The sequence below is a fragment of the Hypanus sabinus genome, chromosome 7 (assembly GCF_030144855.1).
Source record: "Hypanus sabinus isolate sHypSab1 chromosome 7, sHypSab1.hap1, whole genome shotgun sequence".
Taxonomy (NCBI): domain Eukaryota; kingdom Metazoa; phylum Chordata; class Chondrichthyes; order Myliobatiformes; family Dasyatidae; genus Hypanus; species Hypanus sabinus.
The window spans coordinates 73,107,501-73,127,584 of NC_082712.1; the positions used below are offsets into that span (position 1 = coordinate 73,107,501).

The window sequence follows — 20,084 nt, forward strand, 5'->3', positions numbered from 1 at the left end:
TTGATACATGATGTAAACAGAGAAACAGTTAAAGTTTCAGATCTGAGCCCCTTCTTCAGAATCTAGTCTTGAAACTTTGCTCCATCCGCTAGAAGAGTGGGATCTCCCAGGGGCCTCTCTTTTTAATTCCACTTACTATTCCCATTCTGATAGGTCAATCCATGACCTCCTCTGCTGCCGCAATGAGGCCACTCACAGGTTAGAGGAACAGCACCTTATATTCCGTCTGGGTAGCCTCCAACCTGATAGCATGAACATTGCTATCTTGACCTTCTGGTGATGCCCCCCACTTCTCTTTCACCATTCCCTCTCTCCTTTTCCCTCGCTCATTTTATCTCCTTGCCTGCCCATCACCTCCCTCTGGTGCTCCCTGCCCCCTTCTTTCTTCCATAGCCTTTTGTCTTCTACTATTAGATTCCCCCTTTTCCAACCTGTATCTCTTTCACCAATCAACTTCCCAGTTTTTTACTTCATTCCTCCCCACTCCCAGTTTCACCTATCACCTTGTGTTTCTCTCTCCCCTCCCCCCACCTTTTCAATCTACTCCTCGTCTTGCTTTCTCCAGTCCTGCTGAAGGGACTTGGCCCGAAATGTCAATCGTACACTTTTCCACAGATGCTGCCTGGCCAGCTGAGTTCCTCCAGCATTTTGTGTGTGTTGCTCTGCTGCCTCTTTTCTTCATTCTTCATCCTGTCCACGCTGTCGAAGTGCCCACAATTTTGCAATAATTTGTTTCTCAGCTTCCTTCTTAAAACTTGCCCCCACCACATTTTGCACAGCAGATTACCTAACATTGAAAAGCATTTTGCTTACCCAATCTCCTATTCCTTGCTAATCACCTTAGGTATATAGTTCTCAATAGTTATTCCTAATGGTCACAGCTTCTTTTTATTGACTCTGAGTTCAGTTTCGACGTATAGTGATTGAATGAGGTCAGTTTTATTTGTCTCTGACCCCAGATCATGAAGCTCAGGTTATGACAGGGTCCATGAGGCTCGGGATCTATACCATTCTCATTTGTGATCACAAGCTGATGAAAGGCTCTTTTTTTTTCCTTTCTTGAGCTTGTGATAAATCAGAGGACTGACTGAGAGTCATGTAACTCTTGATTGCAAAAAATGATTAGTGATGGAAAGGTCTGGTGTGGGACAAAATGCTTGTCTTGGTTGGAACAAAATGCAAAGAAATTCAGAGTTATTAGAAAATGCTCTCATCAAAAACTTACTCTGCAGGTTTCCCTTGTTTAATTAAAAAAACTTTTGTTATTTAATCATACCTTTCTAAGAAGCTACAGGAAAATGCACTTTTATATTCAGGAAATAAACTTGTATTTCAGATTATCCAATGCTTATATCAAATGATAGTTGGCTGGTTGGTATTTTTCCTGTGAAACTGAGAGGTTCAAAAATAAAATATAAATCAAAATTTGCAGATGTTGGCAATCTGAATATAATCTGAAAATGCTGGAAACAGCATGTCAGGTTGCATCTGTGGAAAGGGAAATCAATTAACATTTTTAGTTGAAGACCATCTGTTACAATTAGGTATGAAAGGAATCAAGTTATTTTTAAGTTGCTGAGAGGATGATCGAGCTGTAGATAGGATGGGTCTAGGGGTTATATGGTGATTACCTATGAATGGTGCTATCTGGTGATAGGTTAATGAGGGAAGTTAAAGAAAAAAAAAGAAAAAGGAGCATGTAAAAACTGAAATGCAGGTTAGAAATGTAGAATGAGATCGTGTCTGGGTTAATAATACCAATAAGTAACGTATAGCAGAACTGTTTGTATATGAAACAGATAAATCAAGTTACCTGAAACTGTAGAATTTAATTTCAAGTCTTGATGGCTATATCATATACAGGTAGAAGGTGAAGTGCTGTAAGCTGACTAAAGGAAGCCACAATAGGCCAGACTAGGGGGAAGGGATAGAGAATTAGAAGTAAAATTACATCCTTCCCTGCAATTGAGTACTGAGCTCTGAATTTCCTATTTAATAGAGAAGATCTTGCCCTATTATTCTAACATGTTTTTATTTTAAGTAAATTTTGGAAGATGAAGGATTCTATCTGGAGAGAATAGTGATGAAATATTAGATCTAGTTCTTTGTACCAATAGTCATTGCCAGTTTTGCTCTGGAGATTAACTGAGGCATTACTCTCAGAAATGACAACTGATTTCTGTAAGACAGTAAGAATGCTTTGCAATGGTCATCTTTTCTCATCTTTGTTTGAAAATCAGATATCATGGTTCAAGAGTATGTGAAGTTTGGTTCATTGGACACGTACTTGAAGAGAAACAAAAACCATGTGAACATCCTATGGAAGCTGGATGTAGCCAAGCAGTTAGCTTGGGCAGTGCATTACTTGGTAAGTCCAGTTGGTAAAGAGGACAGTGAGAGTGTCTTGTGCACATAGACTAGAGTAAAGACCTTATTCAGATTTAATTTGATACTAAAGTACCCATTTGATCAGACTTTTAAAGTGCATGTTACATTAAATTACTTGTTGTCCCGTACATTGAGAGAGTAGTCTTGGACTTCATCTACACAGTCACATTCTTGTTATTCTATCCATCCTCATCGCTTTGGTTCTAACTATTGTGTGTTTGCTCTGCATGAAAGAGTAACTGACCGATAAGCTGCAAGAGAGGGACTGGCACAGTCATGTCTCTAGAAAACACAAAATGTCCTGTAGTTCAATGTATTCCTCATTCACAATGGTCCGTGTGTGGTTAATTATGCATGGAATTCATTTAAACTGTCTTGTTAAAACCTGTACTGAATGCTGAAGTGTACAGTTCTGAAGGGGCTTGACATATACTGTGAGGAATCCCTCTTGTCAGATAATCTACAATTCAAGCTTGTAGTTGCAAAAAAGAGGTCACCTTTTCAGATTGAAGTGAGGAGGAATTTCTTCTTTCAGAGAGTCACGAATCTTTGGAGTTGTCCACTCCAGAAATCAATGTAGCTGAATCAAAGACGAAACAGACAGATTTTCAGCCTGTAGGGAAGTTGAGAGTTACAGGGAAAAGTCCAGAGAGCAGAAGTGAAGACAAGATCAGATCAGCCATGATCTCATTGAACTTCTGCTTCTTCTGCACATTCTTAATGACTTCAGAAAGTTACGGTTTCAGAAAGACCATCCAACTTCATAGGGATATTATTTCGCAGTAGCTTTCCCATACCTTTCACAATTTACAAGTCTCAACAGCTGGAAGTGTACTATATAAATTTCATATCTGTCACTTTAGTCTCAAGAATGAAGTGGAACAACCTCTGTTTTTTTTTCTTAATAGTCTGTACACATTATGCGTCTGTGCTGTCTCTTCCGCTTCAGGGCCCTGTTTAAGGTTCTCCCAGTTCTTCCTTATTCATGTAGTTCCTTAAGATTAAGGTGAGGAGGCTTTTCCCCAACAACCACAACACAAACAGTATCTAGTTTTAGTCTTCTAAAATGAGACTAATTAAAAGCAGTTAAGTCCATGGGTTTAATTAATACAAAAGACCATTAAAAAGTTGTAAAACAATTGACTTACTCTTCTTTACAACTACAAAATAAATCCAATTCACAGAACAATGTGATTTGTGAAAATTTGTCAGAGTTTGGTCTTGCTTCAATCACACTTCATTGCAAAGCTTGAGTACAATCATTTAAAGAGAGATTTCCATGGTGATCCTAATACTTTCTCATCCATGTGTAGGAAGAAAGAAACCTTGTCCATGGAAATATCTGTGCAAAGAATGTCCTGATGATCAGAGAAGAGGACAGAAAAACAGGAAATCCGCCATTCATAAAGCTAGCTGATCCTGGAGTGGGGATAACAGTTCTGTCGAAAGATGGTAACGATGCTCTGTTATGTATTGCATTGAATGGATGTTTACTCATGAGGTTTTGGCAATGTAGTGAAACTTATAACATTCCTTAGTTTTGATTATGCCTAAATGTTCTAAAATAAACCTGTGTTTCAGTTCCTTCAAACTACTCTCCAAAAGTTAATAAGAAATCTATTTTCAGTGAGTGGAACCTGTAATCTATTTTTTTTCTCTCAACATGTTGTGGTCTGCTAATTTATACCTAAACTCCTGAAGGATCTATCCTTGCCCTCCTCGAACAATTGTAGAGTTGCTGCCGCACAGCTCCTGTAATCTGGCTGAATCCTGATCGCCAGTCATGCCTGCATGGACTCTGCACATTTTCCCTGTGAGCAGTGTGAGTTTCCTCCAGGAAGCCACATCTCAAAGATATGTGGAATAGCGGATATTTGATTCAGATTTGGAATCATTTATTCACATGTACTTTGAAATATACAGTGAAATGTGTCATTTGCGTTAGGAACCAACACAGCCTAAGGATGTGCTGGGGCATTCTGCACCAACATAGCATGCCCACACTGCTCAGCAGTCTGTGAAACTGACCCTAGTTTGTGTAGGGTGTTGTAGATTATGGTGGGGGAAGGGGTGGAGTTGATGTAAGTACGAGGAGACTAAAATGAGATTTGTATAAAATGGGTGCTGATGGTGGGTACAGATCTGATGGGCAGAAGGGACATGTTGCTGTGCTGTACAATATCATGACTGTAATCTACAGCAGACTAGAGCCACTGGTGTCCCTGGGATTCTTTTGCATCGCCAACTGTATGAAAACTGTAAACTCCATGTTTGTAGTTGATGGGAGAGTTTGAGGGATTGGGTCAGGCAAATGAACAGGCAAGGAATGGGATGATGGAGACCATGGGTAGTCAGATTTTTTTTTTTAATTGGCATCATGGCTGACACAGGTTTTGTGGAATAAAAGGCTTGTTCTTGTGCTGTACAGTTCTATGTCAAAGAATTGTAGAATCATACAGCAGAGAATTGGGTCGTTTTTTCTCACCTCATCCATATTGACCATGGTACTTGTGTACGCTTTTCTAATTTTCTTGTGTTAGGCTTGTATATCACCACAGCTTTCTTATCTAAGTACCAGTCCACATGCATCTTAAACATGTTTATACCACCTCCCCTGGCAGCTTGTTCAACATAACTACTATCCTTAGTGCAAAACTTACTCCTGAGATCTCCTTTAATGTTCACCCCCTAAATCTACGTCTTTCAGGCCAAGGTACCCCTGTCTTGAAAAAAAATGTCTCTGACCTGTTTATATATTTTATGAACCTTTATGAGATTATCCCTCAGCTTCCATTGAGAATTATTGATCACATTGGTGTAATTGGGTGAGGCAAGCTCGTTGGGCTGAAAGGGCCTATTGTGCTTTATTAGTAGCAGGAGGTACCTAATAATTTGGCCACTGAGTGTATGCCAGTGGTAGTAAACCTAATTCTGATTCAAAATAATCTCCTCTACCTCTTCAAGCTGCTGTCACATGAAGCGTTACTCAAAGGTAAAAGACCAAAACTGCTAAAACTTCGCTAAACTGTAGTTGTCATGGAGAAGTATTTTATTACCTTTATTCCAAAAAATAGCTTAAATAACACTTAACTGTGACAGATTTTGCTCCTTTCAAGTTCTGTTATTTTAGTTAATGTTAAATCAGTAATCTCTTAATTCATGTTACTGCTCCTTTGTCTATAAAACCATATTAGTTAGTGCATCTTGGAACCTGTGCTATATGGTTCAGAGTCAGTGAACTTGTAACCTTGCATGATGTATTTGTTGCATGTACTCCATAATGTGATCATCTTTTTCATTATCTAGTTCTAGTTGAACGTATTCCTTGGGTGCCACCAGAATGTATTCAGGATCCCAAGAATTTCAGCCTGGCAACGGACAAATGGAGCTTTGGTGCCACCTTATGGGAGATTTGTAGTGGAGGAGATAAACCACTTGGTCTGTTTGACAGCACAAGGGTAAGTCAGACTACATAGGAATAAAATCCATCACTGATAAAATCTGCGATGGCTTTATGAAAAATAGACTAACTTGTATGTTAATATGGACAGGAATGACTCATTATTTTGCTATATACACTGTATTTATCCACCAGATAACAAATTGTTACCCTTTCAGTTTTTGATAGAGTTACTTTAAAGTGATTTGAGATTACCACATGCTTTTTGCCTTGTAAATAATCACAAGACTATAAAAGAAAAGATACCTAGTGAAGTGAGCTACTGGAACAAAGGAGTTAGGCATCAAGATAGATAGTTATTTTCTGATTTTGCATGGTAGCCTGCCTCTACCCAGCCCACTTACAAAATGTTTACAATGCTAGCAATAAACCAGCATACCAAACTGGGCGCTATGGACATGTTCAGTTGAACTTTGCAAAAGGAAAGTACTTTCAACTCACAGAAGTGACAGGGAGCTACAATGCCCTGAATGGAGATGCACAGAGTGACAGGGAGCTACAGTGTTCAATGTGGAAATGCACAGAGTGACAGGGAGCTACAATGCCCAGAATGGAGAAACACAGAGTGACAGGGAGCTACAATGCCCAGAATGGAGATGCACGAAGTGACAGGGAGCTACAATGTTCAATGTGGAGATGTACAGAGTGACAGGGAGCTACAATGCCCAGAATGGAGATGCACGAAGTGACAGGGAGCTACAATGTTCAATGTGGAGATGTACAGAGTGACAGGGAGCTACAATGTCCAGAATGGAGATACACGAAGTGACAGGGAGCTACAATGTCCAGAATGGAGATGTACAGAGTGACAGGGAGCTACAATGCCCAGAATGGAGATGCACAGAGTGACAGGGACCTACAATGTCCAGAATGGAGATGCACGAAGTGACAGGGAGCTACAATGCCCAGAATGGAGATGCACAGAGTGACAGGGACCTACAATGTCCAGAATGGAGATGCACGAAGTGACAGGGAGCTACAATGCCCAGAATGGAGATGCACAGAGTGACAGGGAGCTACGATGTCCAGAATGGAGATGCACAGAGTGACAGGGAGCTACAATGTCCAGAATGGAGATGCACAGAGTGACAGGGAGCTACGATGTTCAATGTGGAGATACACAGAGTGACAGGGAGCTACGATATTCAATGTGGAGATACACAGTGACAGGGAACTACGATGTCCAGAATGGAGATGTACAGAGTGACAGGGAGCTACATTGTTCAATGTGGAGATACACAGAGTGACAGGGAGCTACAATGTCCAGAATGGAGATGCACAGAGTGACAGGGAGCTACAATGCCCAGAATGGAGATGCACAGAGTGACAGGGAGCTACGATGTTCAATGTGGAGATACACAGAGTGACAGGGAGCTACGATGTTCAATGTGGAGATACACAGAGTGACAGGGAGCTACGATGTTCAATGTGGAGATACACAGAGTGACAGGGAGCTACGATGTTCAATGTGGAGATACACAGAGTGACAGGGAGCTACGATGCCCAGAATGGAGATGCATACAGAGGGAGGGCTGGAGTCATGGAATACACATAGTATAACACAAGCAAGAAGGTCAGCTTTCTTCGTTTCTCAAAGTTGCCTAGCTTTTGCAAATGGCATTTGTCTCATCAGATGTTGTGGATCTCTGCAGCCTAACATGATTCCTGCCAGATCAGGTGGACTCAAATCACCAGTGACTGCTGCTGTTGCCTTTGCACTTCTGGACCATTTTGAGGCAGTCCAGGATTTCCCATAGCATAGGGTGCCTCCAGTTGAAGCAAACTGCACATTTCCAGAGCTTCCAGAAGCTTCCATCAAGTGATTCTTCACAGTGTGATAGATTTGCAACAAGAAGAAGAGGTTTACCCAGGTGTTTACTGAATTTCCTCTCAACTGTTATCTCTAAATAGTCAAGGTCCAAACTTACTGCTACAGAAAACGGATTCATAAGTGAGATTCATACTTCGTATTTTATGACACCATGAAGAACATAGTAATTCTGGGAAGGGCACAGTGCTGCCTTTGTTTAACTTTGAAGGAGTTCATTCATTTCCAGACAAACAACAACAGGCTTGTTAGGTATTATTCTGAATGGAAAAGGTGCTTGGTGTGGAAAGCTGTGTTTCTGTTTATGATTTAGAATATTTCCTAACATGGCGCTTTGAAGCTTTTGTCATATTTTATACATATTCAAACAAAATATAGGGGAAGTTCCTCAAGATTTTCACACCCATTTTCTATCTAAAAATATGTTTTGACCTGTCTTTGACTTGTATTTTATTTTTAACAGAAATTGCAATTTTATGAAGATAAACATCAGCTTCCTGCTCCAAAGTGGTTGGAACTGGCGAATCTCATCAATCACTGCATGAATTATGAACCAGACTTCAGGCCTTCATTCCGTGCCATAATACGTGACCTCAATAGCCTGTTTACTCCAGGTTTGTTTGTTCCCAGCCACCTCATTCTAAAGCGAATCAGAAATTGAAAGAAACTTCACTCTATTATCTTGCTTTACTAATGATTACTGAATATTGATTGGCAGATACAGAAGCTTCAAAAATATGTTTACATTGTGCAAACATTTATACTGAAAAGATGACTGATTTTCTTTCACTGTAAGATGTGAGAATCATTGTCAAGAATGCAGTAACTGTCCTTCCTTTACCAGTATGCCTTTAAAAATATCACCACCTGAGCTTGGACCAGAGAGGAGGATCCCTTTTCTAAAGGTGGAGGTAGGTGTGAGGGATTGATGGGTATTTGGAACGAGGTGAGGAGGGGAGTGGAGTTCAGATTCAGCAGCTGCTGGATGGTAGCTGAAACAGATGAGGACAATATAGAAAAAGTGAGATGGAGCCAGGAGGGGTGAAGGGGAGCACAGAGGTAGAGATGAAGCTGAGAGTATGAGTGAGACACAGATAATATGGATGCTGGAATCTGATAAGTAGGAAAACAGGTAAGGGAGGAATGATGGACAGAATCTGATGTAGAAGATGTTGAACCTACCGATCATCATCAACCAGGGCATCAAGTTGAGGTTTAAGGACATTATGTTGCAGATATACAAGTGATTGGTGAGATGGCACTTGGAATATTGTGTACAGTTTTGGACATCTTATTAATAGAAAAGACAATTACAAGCTAGAGAGGGTGCAGAAGAGATGTATAAGGGTGCTGCCGGGTCTAGAGGAATTTTTATTCCTTGAAGTGTAGGGGAATCAGCAATGTAGGAGAGCCATAGAAGTTTATAAAATCATGAGGGCTATGGATAAGGTGGACAGTCATAGTCTATTCCATAGGGTTGGGGAGCTCAAAACTAGAGGGCACAAATACAAGAGGGGAGAGAATTAAAAGAGACCTGAGAGGTGACTTCTTTACACTGAGGGTGATGAGTATCTAAAATGAGCTGCCAGGGAAGTGGTTGGGGTGGGTACAGCAGCAACATGTAAGAGTCATTTGGATAGTTTCATGGAGAGGAAGGGCTTGGAAGGTTATGGGCCAAACACAGGCAAATGATACTAGCAGGAGGGATGCTGTGGCATGCAGGGATCAGTTGGTCCGAAGGCCTGCTTCTGTGCTATATTACTCCGTGTCCATAACAGGTTTGGGAGAGGAGACCGGAGATCTATAGAATCAGTGTAAGGGTGCTAGGCAGAAGGTACTTGGAGGTGGGGGGAATAAAGGTGGGTATCGAGGGTTTTTAGGAGGACCGGAAGGAGAACCCCGATGAATCAGAAGAAGAGAGAAAGGTACACAGAGATGCAGGTGACTTGAAACTTTCCCATACAAAACTAATGAAGAAATTAAATGTAGTAAATGCACAAATAAACATGTATAGTAAGTTTAGCAAACATAAGTATAATGGTGGCAGAAATTTTTAATATTTTTATCCAGTATTGACCAGTCATCCTGTGCAATAGTTCCTGTTTGTATTGGCATTCCTTTGTATGGAGCTTTTGTATAGAGCCTTAAGATATTTTTCCACATCAACAGTACCATGTAAACACTTTATTGAAAACTAATGTGTTATAGTTTATTTGCAGTAAGTTTATATGTATCAAGGATTTTTATAAATTAACCTGGTTAATAGGGGAACTGGTCAAAAAAATTGGGTAATTAGCAATTAACATAACAATTAATGATTAAACTGGATTTTCAGCATCAAAAATCAGCAGAACTTTGCTTCCAGGTTATCAGGTTAAATGTGCTATTTAGTACATTAGGAAGGATCTTTTAGCTAGCCATCAAGTTGCAAGTTAGGAAAGATTTTTTTAATATCGTTCCCTACATTTTAAGATTTTTTTCTGTTGCAAAATGGCAAATACTTCATCATCATGACATATAGAATATGTGACATTTTCCAGCTGTGTGGTGAAGTATTAGTTGTAACTTTGAACTATAGGAATTACTGATTGTCTGGCTGAGACATATTGAGAGCAAATTCTTCCATGTGACACAATGTTTTGCATACTCTGCAAATGAATATTATCCAAACCAGTTGCAGTGTTGCTGGGTTCACCTTGTGCGCTCAGTGCACTCATATTGTTGATGAACATACCCAATGAGAAAGCTGAGCTTCTACAGTGATATCAAATGTATTCAAGGCATATCTGTTGTCATTTCCCCAAAATTCTCAGAAGGCCTTGTCTGCTCTAACTAAAGCTAGTTTAAATTAAAGCCTATTTCTGTATTAGCTGCCTGGAGTGGGCAAATCCACAGTGGAGTGCCTGATCCACAGCCTCCAGCTAAGACAATTAAAACTATTTGTCCGTGTTTTCTCAACTAGCATCTTCTCACTCACCATATTCCTTTGCTCCAGTATTCCATAGGCATTGTCTTGTGTGTCAGACCCTCCAGAACCACTTCAGCATGTGTCAAATAACCCCAACTTCCACTAGTATGTACATCGAAACACTTGGTGATGTTTCTGACTCTACCACCTTTTCAGGCACTAGGCTCCAGATCCCATCATCCTCCAGGTGAAAGCAGTTCTCCTCAGCTTACCATCCAAATGCACTTTACTACAGAATGTGTGAAGCTAAAATGTCTTGATAGGAGAAAGGATAATTATATCAATTTGGAAATCCTCTCTTCTTTCTCCCACAGATTATGAATTATTGGTTGAAAGTGACCTTTTGCCAAATATGAGAGGAGGTGGCCTTGGATTCCTTGCTTCCTGTGGAAGTCATGATCCTGCACAGTTTGAAGAAAGGCATCTCATATTCCTGCAGCAATTGGGCAAGGTAATAAGTCATCCTGCTTGCTGGCTGAGACGAGTGTCCAATCACATTCCTTTGCTGTCTCGATACTCAGTCAGCTGAAGAATGAGGTTCAATTACACAGATCTTCATAACTTCATGATTCTAAATGCTACAAAACCATGTGAAACAATAGTAATAACAGAGAGTGCTGGTCAGTCATCATCTGTGGAGACAGAATCAATGTTTGAAGCTGATGACTTTTTATCAGGATAGGCAAGTTACAACAATTTAAAAGAAATAAGGGAATTGTGAATAAAAGGAAAAGACTATACAAGGAGAAATTCAGTGATGAAGTCATAGAAGGGCAGTAGTAGGACAAGCAACAAGAAGTAGATCAAGAGGATCTACTTCTATTGGGTTTGACATTGCTATCACAGAGTCTCTAACCATCTCTGTTAACCAGAAACTCCATTGGACCAGCCATATAAAGATGGTGCCTACAAAAGGCAGTCAGAGACTGGGTATCTTTTGGCAATTAATTTAATTTTTGAAATATCAAAGTTTTACCACCATAAAGCACAAATTAGGAATGTGATAGATGCACTTCATTTTCCTTAATTAGTGGAAATCCAAAATCTCTCAAGAAGCTCAGTGTCATCCAGGGCAAAATACCCCACTCAACTGGCACCCCATCCACCATTCTTATCTTTTTGTTTCCCTCCAGCACAGCACGCTGTAAATTCTGTGCATATCATGTACAAAATGCACCACAGTCACTCAAGCAGGCTACTCCCACGGCACCTCCCAAACCCATAATCTCTATCTCCAAGAAGAGTGAAGACAGCAGTACCACCCATATGTTCCACTCCAAGTCATAAATCACCTTCATTTGGAAACACTTCACCAGTCCTTTAATGTTACTGTGTTTAGATCTTGGAACATCCTTCCTAATTGTATAGTGGAAACACCATGGAACAATTGATATTTTAGAAAGCAGATGACCATCATCTTCTCAAGAATGGTCAGGAACTAACATTACCAGTGATGGCAAGACTCTAAAACTGAATCTAAAAAGAAATTTTAAATCTGCCTGTGTTTTACCTACAGTCTGTCTGTAGTGAAAATAGCACAGCTGCAGATTGTAGAAATGTGAAATGAAACAGGGAATGATGGTAGCATTCAGCAAGTCAGATAATATCTGTGAAGGAGGAACCGAGTTAATGTTTCAGATCAAAGGTCTACAGCTTGAAACATTGTGGCACTTTCTTTCTATAAAGTTCTTCCTGTCTTAAATTCAAAATTCCAGCATCAGTGTGTTTTTGCTTCTTGACAACTCATTTGCTTCCTCTTTTAGTCAAGGGATGGAAATCCATCCTTCACCCCAAATTAGAGCACAACTGAGAAACATCTGCATTTTGGTAGCGTAGCGGTTAGCACAATGCTGTAGCAGCTTGGGGCGTTACGGGATTATTCCTGCGCTGTTCTGTAAGGAGTCTCTGTATGTCCTCCCTGTGGAATGCTCCAGTTTCTTCCCACAGTCCAAAGAGATACCAGGTAGGTTAGTTGGTCATTGTAAATTGCCTCGTGATTACGCTAGGGTTAATTGGGGTTGTGGTTTGCTTGGTGGCATGGTTCGAAGGGCTAGAAGATACTACTCCATGCAATACCACTTAAAAATAAATAAACCACCTAGGCTGCTTCACACGCTTTCAAAATAGATTAATATATATGCTTTCCTGTCACTGAAGCTTCACCCACAGCCCCTTCTTAACTCAACATCAGAACCCAGGCACAAACTCCCATCCCCCTCTGCCCTGTCCTGGTGGTCCCAGGCCAAGCCACAGCCCCCTTGCCAGAGTTACCCTAGGCAGAGAGTCTGTTGATGATTAACTGGGCGCGTCTGAAATTCTCAGTGGAACTGTTCACTAAAAGGGGAGGTACTCACTATACGTAGCCTAGGAGATACTATTCCTTCACTACAGTGATGGGCTATCCTCTGCAGTGGATGGTCAGTTGGAAGGTAAAGAACTCACTAATTTCTACTGGCTTTCAATGATCTAACCAATTCCTGAAGGTGAATTGAGTCATGACCAGCTGTTACATGTGTAATTATTGGCAGCTAGACAGACCCAACCCATGGCCCGCTGAACTTGCCAAACTTAGCTTTGCATCTGTTGGTTGTATTTAGTTGAATCAGAGCAGAGTTGCTTGTATGGGGACTGAACAAGACCAACATGTGATGTTGAAGGAAATGGCTGCACTGTATATAAAAAAACTCAGAATTGTAAACATTTATCTACAGTTGGTGAGCTGAACTTCACAAATAAAGAAGCAAAGGATATCAGAATCAAAGTGGGTGTGTGAAGTAGAATTGGGGAAATGGTGGCAGAGAGGGCAGTCACTCTTGAACAAAGAGGGCAACAGCAGTCACCTGTAGATGTTTCCGAGTTTACAGTTCCAGACTCGGGAATTAAGCTCAGTCCAAAGCAGCTCCAGTAACCAAAGTTCAATTCTAACCTCTAGTGCTGTCTGTGTGGAGTATGTATGTTCCCCATGTGACAATGTAAGTTTCTTCCAGGTGATTCTCTTTCCTCCTATATTCTAAAGAAGTGTAGGTTAATAGATTGATTGGCTATTTGTAGGTGAGTGGTAGAATCTGGGAATATTGAGAGTAGAAAAAGGGGGATTAGTGCAAGATTGGTGTAAATGGGTTTCTGATCATCACCATCAAGTCCCCGGGTTGACAGACATATGTCCGTGGTTTCAGACTCTATCTATGACTCTCTGCAATTCCTTAATTGTGGCAGAAAAATACCTTCCATAAGAAAGGAAATATTTCAAAATCTGTGGGATATTATCACCAATTGTAAGTAAGTGCTTGCAATTGTTGAGTTTTTTTATAAATACTGTACAGCCATTTGCGTTCACTACCACCTGTTCTTGTTGCAAGCAGCAGTCAACGTACACTGTTGCTATGCTCACCACACTTACACAGTGGCTCTCCTCTCAAAACAGGGCAACTTTGGTAGCGTTGAGCTCTGCCGTTATGACCCACTGCAGGACAGCACAGGTGATGTGGTGGCAGTGAAGAAACTGCAGCAGAGCACCGCAGAACACATTCGTGACTTCGAAAGAGAAATCGAAATTCTCAAATCTCTGCAACACGAGAACATTGTCAAGTACAAAGGGGTGTGCTACAGCGCAGGTGGGTATTTAATAATAAAGGTGACTTCACTCATTGTTAAACATTGAATTTTCAAAGCTATTGAATTGTTGCAGTTTATAGACTTGCCCTGTTCAACACAGAGAAGATGTTAAGTTCACCCAGAGCTAGCAGAAATGCTTTCTGAAATAATAGGAAAGATCAGCAAAATTTGGTCTCTGAGTGACTGGATGTTCAAAGAATTGGATAATGCTGAGTTTTTAATGGCGTGACTCAAATATGCCCAGTTTCTATTCCTTAACACACTGGCATACTGCGAATGTGTTCGCCTGTGGAAATATTTTGTATTTCACTAGAGGCCATTCATCTGTATGCTTAACTGTGTAACAGACTGGCTTGTGTTAACATAGAAAATAGAACGTAGAAATCTACAGCTCATTACAGGCCCCTCAGACCACAATGTTGTGCCAACCATGTAACCTACTCTAGAAACTACCTAGAATTTCCCTAGTGCCATAGCCCTCTTTTTTTCTAACCTCCAAGTACCTATCTAAGAAGCTCTTAAAAGACCCTATTTTATCTACTTCCATTACCACCGCCGGTAGTGCATTCCACGCACCCACCACTCTCAGTGTGGAAAAACTTACCCCTGACATCCCTTCAGTGTCTATTTCCAAGCACCTTAAAAAACTATGCTCCCTCATGTTAACCATTTCAGCTCTGGGGGAAAAAAACCTCTGGCTATCCACACGATCAATAATAAACCTTTGACTATCCACATGATCAGTGCACCTCATCCTCTTATACACCTGTTCTTTGGTGCAAAGATTTCTTGCACAAGTCAGCACAAAATCCGAGGCCTCGGGTATTAATTGTAATAAGCAGCTAGGCCAAAGATGATAACAGAGTCATCAATTGCAGGGTGGCCTTGAAAACTGATCTGACTCCATGCCCAAGGATAGGACCTGGCGTAATGAGTGCAGGGCATTTGTGGAAGGTGGGTTAGAACTGGCAGCACTTCCAGTATTTTGTGGGATGAAGGTGGTGCCGACCACTCCAGTCTGGACTTCCACACCAGTTCAATTATGGTCGAAGAAGATAATGTAAGAAGTAGAAGTAGGGGTGTGTCACCCTGCCCCGTGTGCCTCTTCCACTATTCAATATGTTTGTGGCTGATCTTTTACCTCACAGCCTTTTTCCTTCATTACCCTTAATGGTAAAAATATCTGTTGACCTCTGTTTTGAACAACCTCAGTGAAAATTCCAAAACTTTACTGTGTTTTGGGTGAAGAAATTCAGCCCAGTCCTGGATGACTGAAATAGAAGCCCAGCTCCTGGTTTCCAAACAGAGGAATATAAGCCCTATGTCTTCCTTGTCAGCCCATGAAAACTACATTTTCATGAGATCACTTTTCATTCTTCCAAAGAGATTTATAGTGTACTTATTTGACATTCCCACCATCAATGAAATCAATCTAGTGAATTTCCACTATGCTTCCTCTATTGCAAATGTAATCTTTCATTTGGTCAGAGACCAAACCATTTTCCAAGTGCCTGATATAATCCATAGTGTTTTTACACTTTACTCAAATCCTCTTGCAATCAAGTCAAATGTAATCGCTTACTGTACTTGCATGTTAACTGTTAGTGATTGCTCTGAATACCAACATCTTCCAATTTCTTATCAATTAAAAGTATACTTCATATTTATCCCTATTATATTCTACCTCCCATGTCCTTGCCCTTCGCTTAAATGGTCTTTTTCCCTCTGAAACCTTGCTGCAGCATCCTCAGAGCCTCACTGACATCCAACTTTGTATCATCAGCAAATTTGAATATACCTGTATTGGACTTGATCCTGTCGTCCAAAATCTAATGTGGATTGCCAACTTCTAGGGCCTCAGCTTCAGTCCCCATACCACTCCACATAAACTATCAACAAAAAAATACTGCTCGTTCTTTTCTGTCCTTTAGCCCATCCTTAATTTATCATAGTCTGTTACCCCATGAATGTTAGGACTTGAGCCAATATTGAGGTGCACGGTAGTGTAGTGGTTAGCACAACGCTTTACTGTACCAGTGACCAGGGGTCAATTCCCATCGTGCTTGTAGGGAGCTTGCATGTTTTCCCCATAACCGCATGCGTTTCATCTCACATTCCAAATTCATGCCGGTTTATAGGTAATTAGTCATTGTAAATTGTCCCATGATTAGGTTAGGATTAAATTGAGGGACTACTGGGCAGCCAAGAAAAAACAAGCAACTCTGTAATGCCCTGGTTTATATTTTTACTGTTATGCTGTATGTATTTCATTTTGTGCTGTTCTGTGAGAGCTGCTTGTTTTCAGCTTACGTTTGGGTTATCATTGAAGATGAGAGATGGTGAGAAATGTGTGCCATGCAACTAGGATGATTGGATTAAGGGGAGGTTTCTCAGGTGAGGGACTCTAAGATTGGGCTTGGAGCTTTTGTTCGAGAGGAAATGAAGAGAGAAGATGCTGGGGAGAATCGATCGTAGCATACGATCCAGTGGGAGACCTGTTTGTTTGAAATGGATTGTGAGTGACGTTTGGAAGGTGGTGAGGGCTTTCATGTTGACTGAGGGATCAGCACGTGAATGATGGAGAAGTTCAAGATGAGCTCCAACTCTTGTGCACATTTGACTGTTTAGTTAGAATGGGCCCTTTTCTTTTTGATATTCTTTACTAACCCTTTAGCTAAGATTCATAAATATAATTCCTTTAATCGTATGCAGTGTACTGTCTAATTTCGTGGCATTAACTTAAACCGGGGTTTGGGGTGGGATCAAGTGCCCTGGAGGTTGTCTTCCCTAGACTTACGCATCCAAGAAAACCAGGGTATTTCAACTACAAAATCAAAGCCACCCCTGCCCTCCTCTGAGCAACCAGTCTATCATGTGCTGTAATGATTGTACTCTTTACAGGACGGAGAAATTTGAGATTGATTATGGAGTACTTGCCTCACGGAAGCCTGCGTGACTACTTACAAAAAAATAAAGATCGGATTGATCGCAAGAAGCTACTAGCTTACGCCTCTCAGATTTGCAAGGTAATTCATTATTACCATCAGGGACCTGTTACCTTATTTTAATTAAGTCTTCTACACTTAAATAGAAAATTCTTAGATGAAGTGTCTGTCACTGAATTGGTGCACTTCTAATTAACGAATCTCCACAAGAGAATAAAGCAGCAATGAAATTGAGTGTTGTAAATGTGAACTTGCTGATATACAGAGCAGTTAAAAAGGGAGTAGCATGGATGCATCGAGGGAGGGTTCGATGGAGAGATGAGACTCTAGCACCACTGTGGCTCTCTGGTCCACTTCTGTGCTATAAGTGCTATGCAAAATGTACATTTTGATAATTTTTCTAGCTTGTTTAGTAGGATGATCTGTGAAAAAGAACTTATGTAGAGCCATTCACATCTTCAGGCCATCTTGTGAGCAGCATTGGTGTTTTTTTATTAGCAAACCAGGCAATGCACCTGGCTACCAGAATAGCCTGCACAGACATGTCAAACCTGCTGCTGTTGCAGTTGAAATACTGTTCAAGGCACCAGGAAAGATAACTGACCAAGATCATTGATCTGGAACTCTGACTGTGTTTCTCTTTCTACACATGCTGCTGAGTTTTTCTCGAGTTATTTCAGATTTCCAGCACTGGCAAATTGTTGGCACTGGGAGAATTTCTCCCTCTTTCACCAAGCCACTGTTCATTACGTAAACTATAATGTGTTCTAATGTGACCTCTTTCTTTAAAATTAATTATTACAAAGCCTAATTAAGCCTGAGTAATAAGACCCAATTATATTAATTGTTAATCTACCTTCACAAGCATCTAAGAATGATTAATGGTTCCCAAAATCATCTTCATATTTCTGTCTGAGTTAGAAGGGAAAAAAGGAATACCAGATGATGATCTGCAAGTACACTGTGCCCACCTGGGTAAGCTCCATAAAGACATGTCAGAGACATGTCGGGTTCTTCTCTCGATCCAATTCCAACCTGGGTAATAAATACATTCCTGAACAGTTGTAATTACCAATAACAGAAAGGATGAAGAAAGAACTGATTTCACTACAAAATGACTTTGAGCTGAAGTCGAGATTCAACAAAATCATATCAAGACCTGTGGTTGCAGAAAGAGATCTCTGAACACTATGCTGCACTGCTGAAAAAGGTCAAGATGTTCTTTACTGCCTTCACAACATCATACTTAGTGGAGCATGGTTTCAGTACAGTCACCCAATTTTTTTCAGAGCAACAAAACAGACTGTCGATTACCAAATGTGGGGATCTGCGTGGCATTTAGCCTGCTGTTGTGAAAATGATGTCACTGCATCAAGCCCCTCCATGTCATTGAAAGGTGAAAAAGCAATGAAGTAGTGAATAGTTAGATGCTTTTTCTTCAAAACCATCCATGAAATCAGAGCAATGCCCCAAAGAATGAACGACAGACAAATCTTAGAACCCCAAAGTACCCCCCCCCCAAAACTGGTGTTGATTTTAAACTTTGTCAAGAAGGTATACAGCATGGAATCAGGCCTCTCCATCCACTGTGTCCAAACTAACCATTTACACTAATCCTACAGTCCCATGTTAACTTTCCTATGTTCCCATTATGATGCACAAGACCATACCACTCTTCTACCACTACAATTCACAGCAAACCTGTATATCATTGGAATGTAGGAGGTAATCTGAGCACGCTGGGAGAATCAAAAACAGACACAGAAGGAACATGTAAGCTCCTCACAGACAACACAAAAAGGTCAGGACAGAAGCTGGGTCACTTGATCACCTTCACAATCTACCCCGCTGTTCTACTATAGCATAGAAACAAAGTCACTTTAGCCCTTGAAACAAAATAGTCTGATTGTAGCAGCACTGATTCTGTTGGATTGTTACAGGGAATGGAATACCTTGGAACTAAGCGATACATTCATCGAGATTTGGCTACACGAAACATCCTTGTAGAAAATGAGAACAGAGTGAAAATTGGTGACTTTGGTTTGACGAAGGTTTTACCACAAGACAAAGAGTATTACAAGGTGAAGGAACCAGGAGAAAGCCCAATCTTTTGGTAAGTCCAGTTCAAAGTAAGGTATATGATACATGAATTACAACACACAAATTGCAGGTGAAACTCAGCAGGTCAGACAGCAGCTAAGGGGAGGAATGTGATTTTGAAGACTTGATGAAAGGTCTCAGTCCAAAACATTGACTATCTATTACTCTGTGTAGATGCTGCCTGACCTGCTGAATATCTTGTGCATTTTCTGTGTGCTGTTCTGCATTTCCAGCATCTACAAAATCTTTTGTGTTTAAATATACAAATTAATTGTGCACAAATACAATTTTTTAAAGAAGGTTTTTGGCAGAACAAATGCAGGAAGGTTAATTTACTTTATGTAATTCAAATTACAGGATGATTAAGGATATTAGAATTAGCAAAATAGAATTCAAGGCAAAAAGTGAATTATTATTGTGATTTTTAAATAAGTGATTATAATTTTAAACATTCTAAGATAGTAGTATCAGCGCAGTAAACTATCAATCCTCCCAAAACCTTGCCTTGATCTGAGGCAGAAGTGGAGGTCGATTGATCTCTGGAAGCAAAGCTGAATAGCTATTCACATAAGTAAGGGAAAGGGATTTTAATGGGATTATTCTGAGAGCAAATAGACTCAATGGGCTGAATAGGCTCATCATAATATCAAATAAAATACAAGAAATGATATGAGGAAATGTTGTTTAAGTAACATTTATTGGTATAAGTGAAGAATTTTCCTTGCAGAATGGTGGCAGTTAACAAGTGTAGAACACCAAAACAAACTGTGGTCACTTGCT

At 40.4% G+C, this 20,084-nt stretch overlaps 1 protein-coding gene across 3 annotated transcripts in view; it reads left to right on the forward strand.

Moving 5' to 3' along the window:
* The window catches only part of jak2b (Janus kinase 2b), a 268,366-nt gene that overhangs the window by 239,718 nt on the left and 8,564 nt on the right, over window positions 1-20,084 (forward strand). For all 3 annotated transcript variants that reach the window (XM_059974879.1, XM_059974881.1, XM_059974880.1), the window contains exons 14-21: window positions 2,241-2,368; window positions 3,702-3,840; window positions 5,695-5,846; window positions 8,140-8,290; window positions 10,959-11,095; window positions 14,069-14,258; window positions 17,161-17,285; window positions 19,145-19,317. In XM_059974879.1, coding sequence (XP_059830862.1) covers window positions 2,241-2,368; window positions 3,702-3,840; window positions 5,695-5,846; window positions 8,140-8,290; window positions 10,959-11,095; window positions 14,069-14,258; window positions 17,161-17,285; window positions 19,145-19,317 — 1,195 coding nt within the window. The remainder of the gene's footprint in view (window positions 1-2,240; window positions 2,369-3,701; window positions 3,841-5,694; window positions 5,847-8,139; window positions 8,291-10,958; window positions 11,096-14,068; window positions 14,259-17,160; window positions 17,286-19,144; window positions 19,318-20,084) is intronic.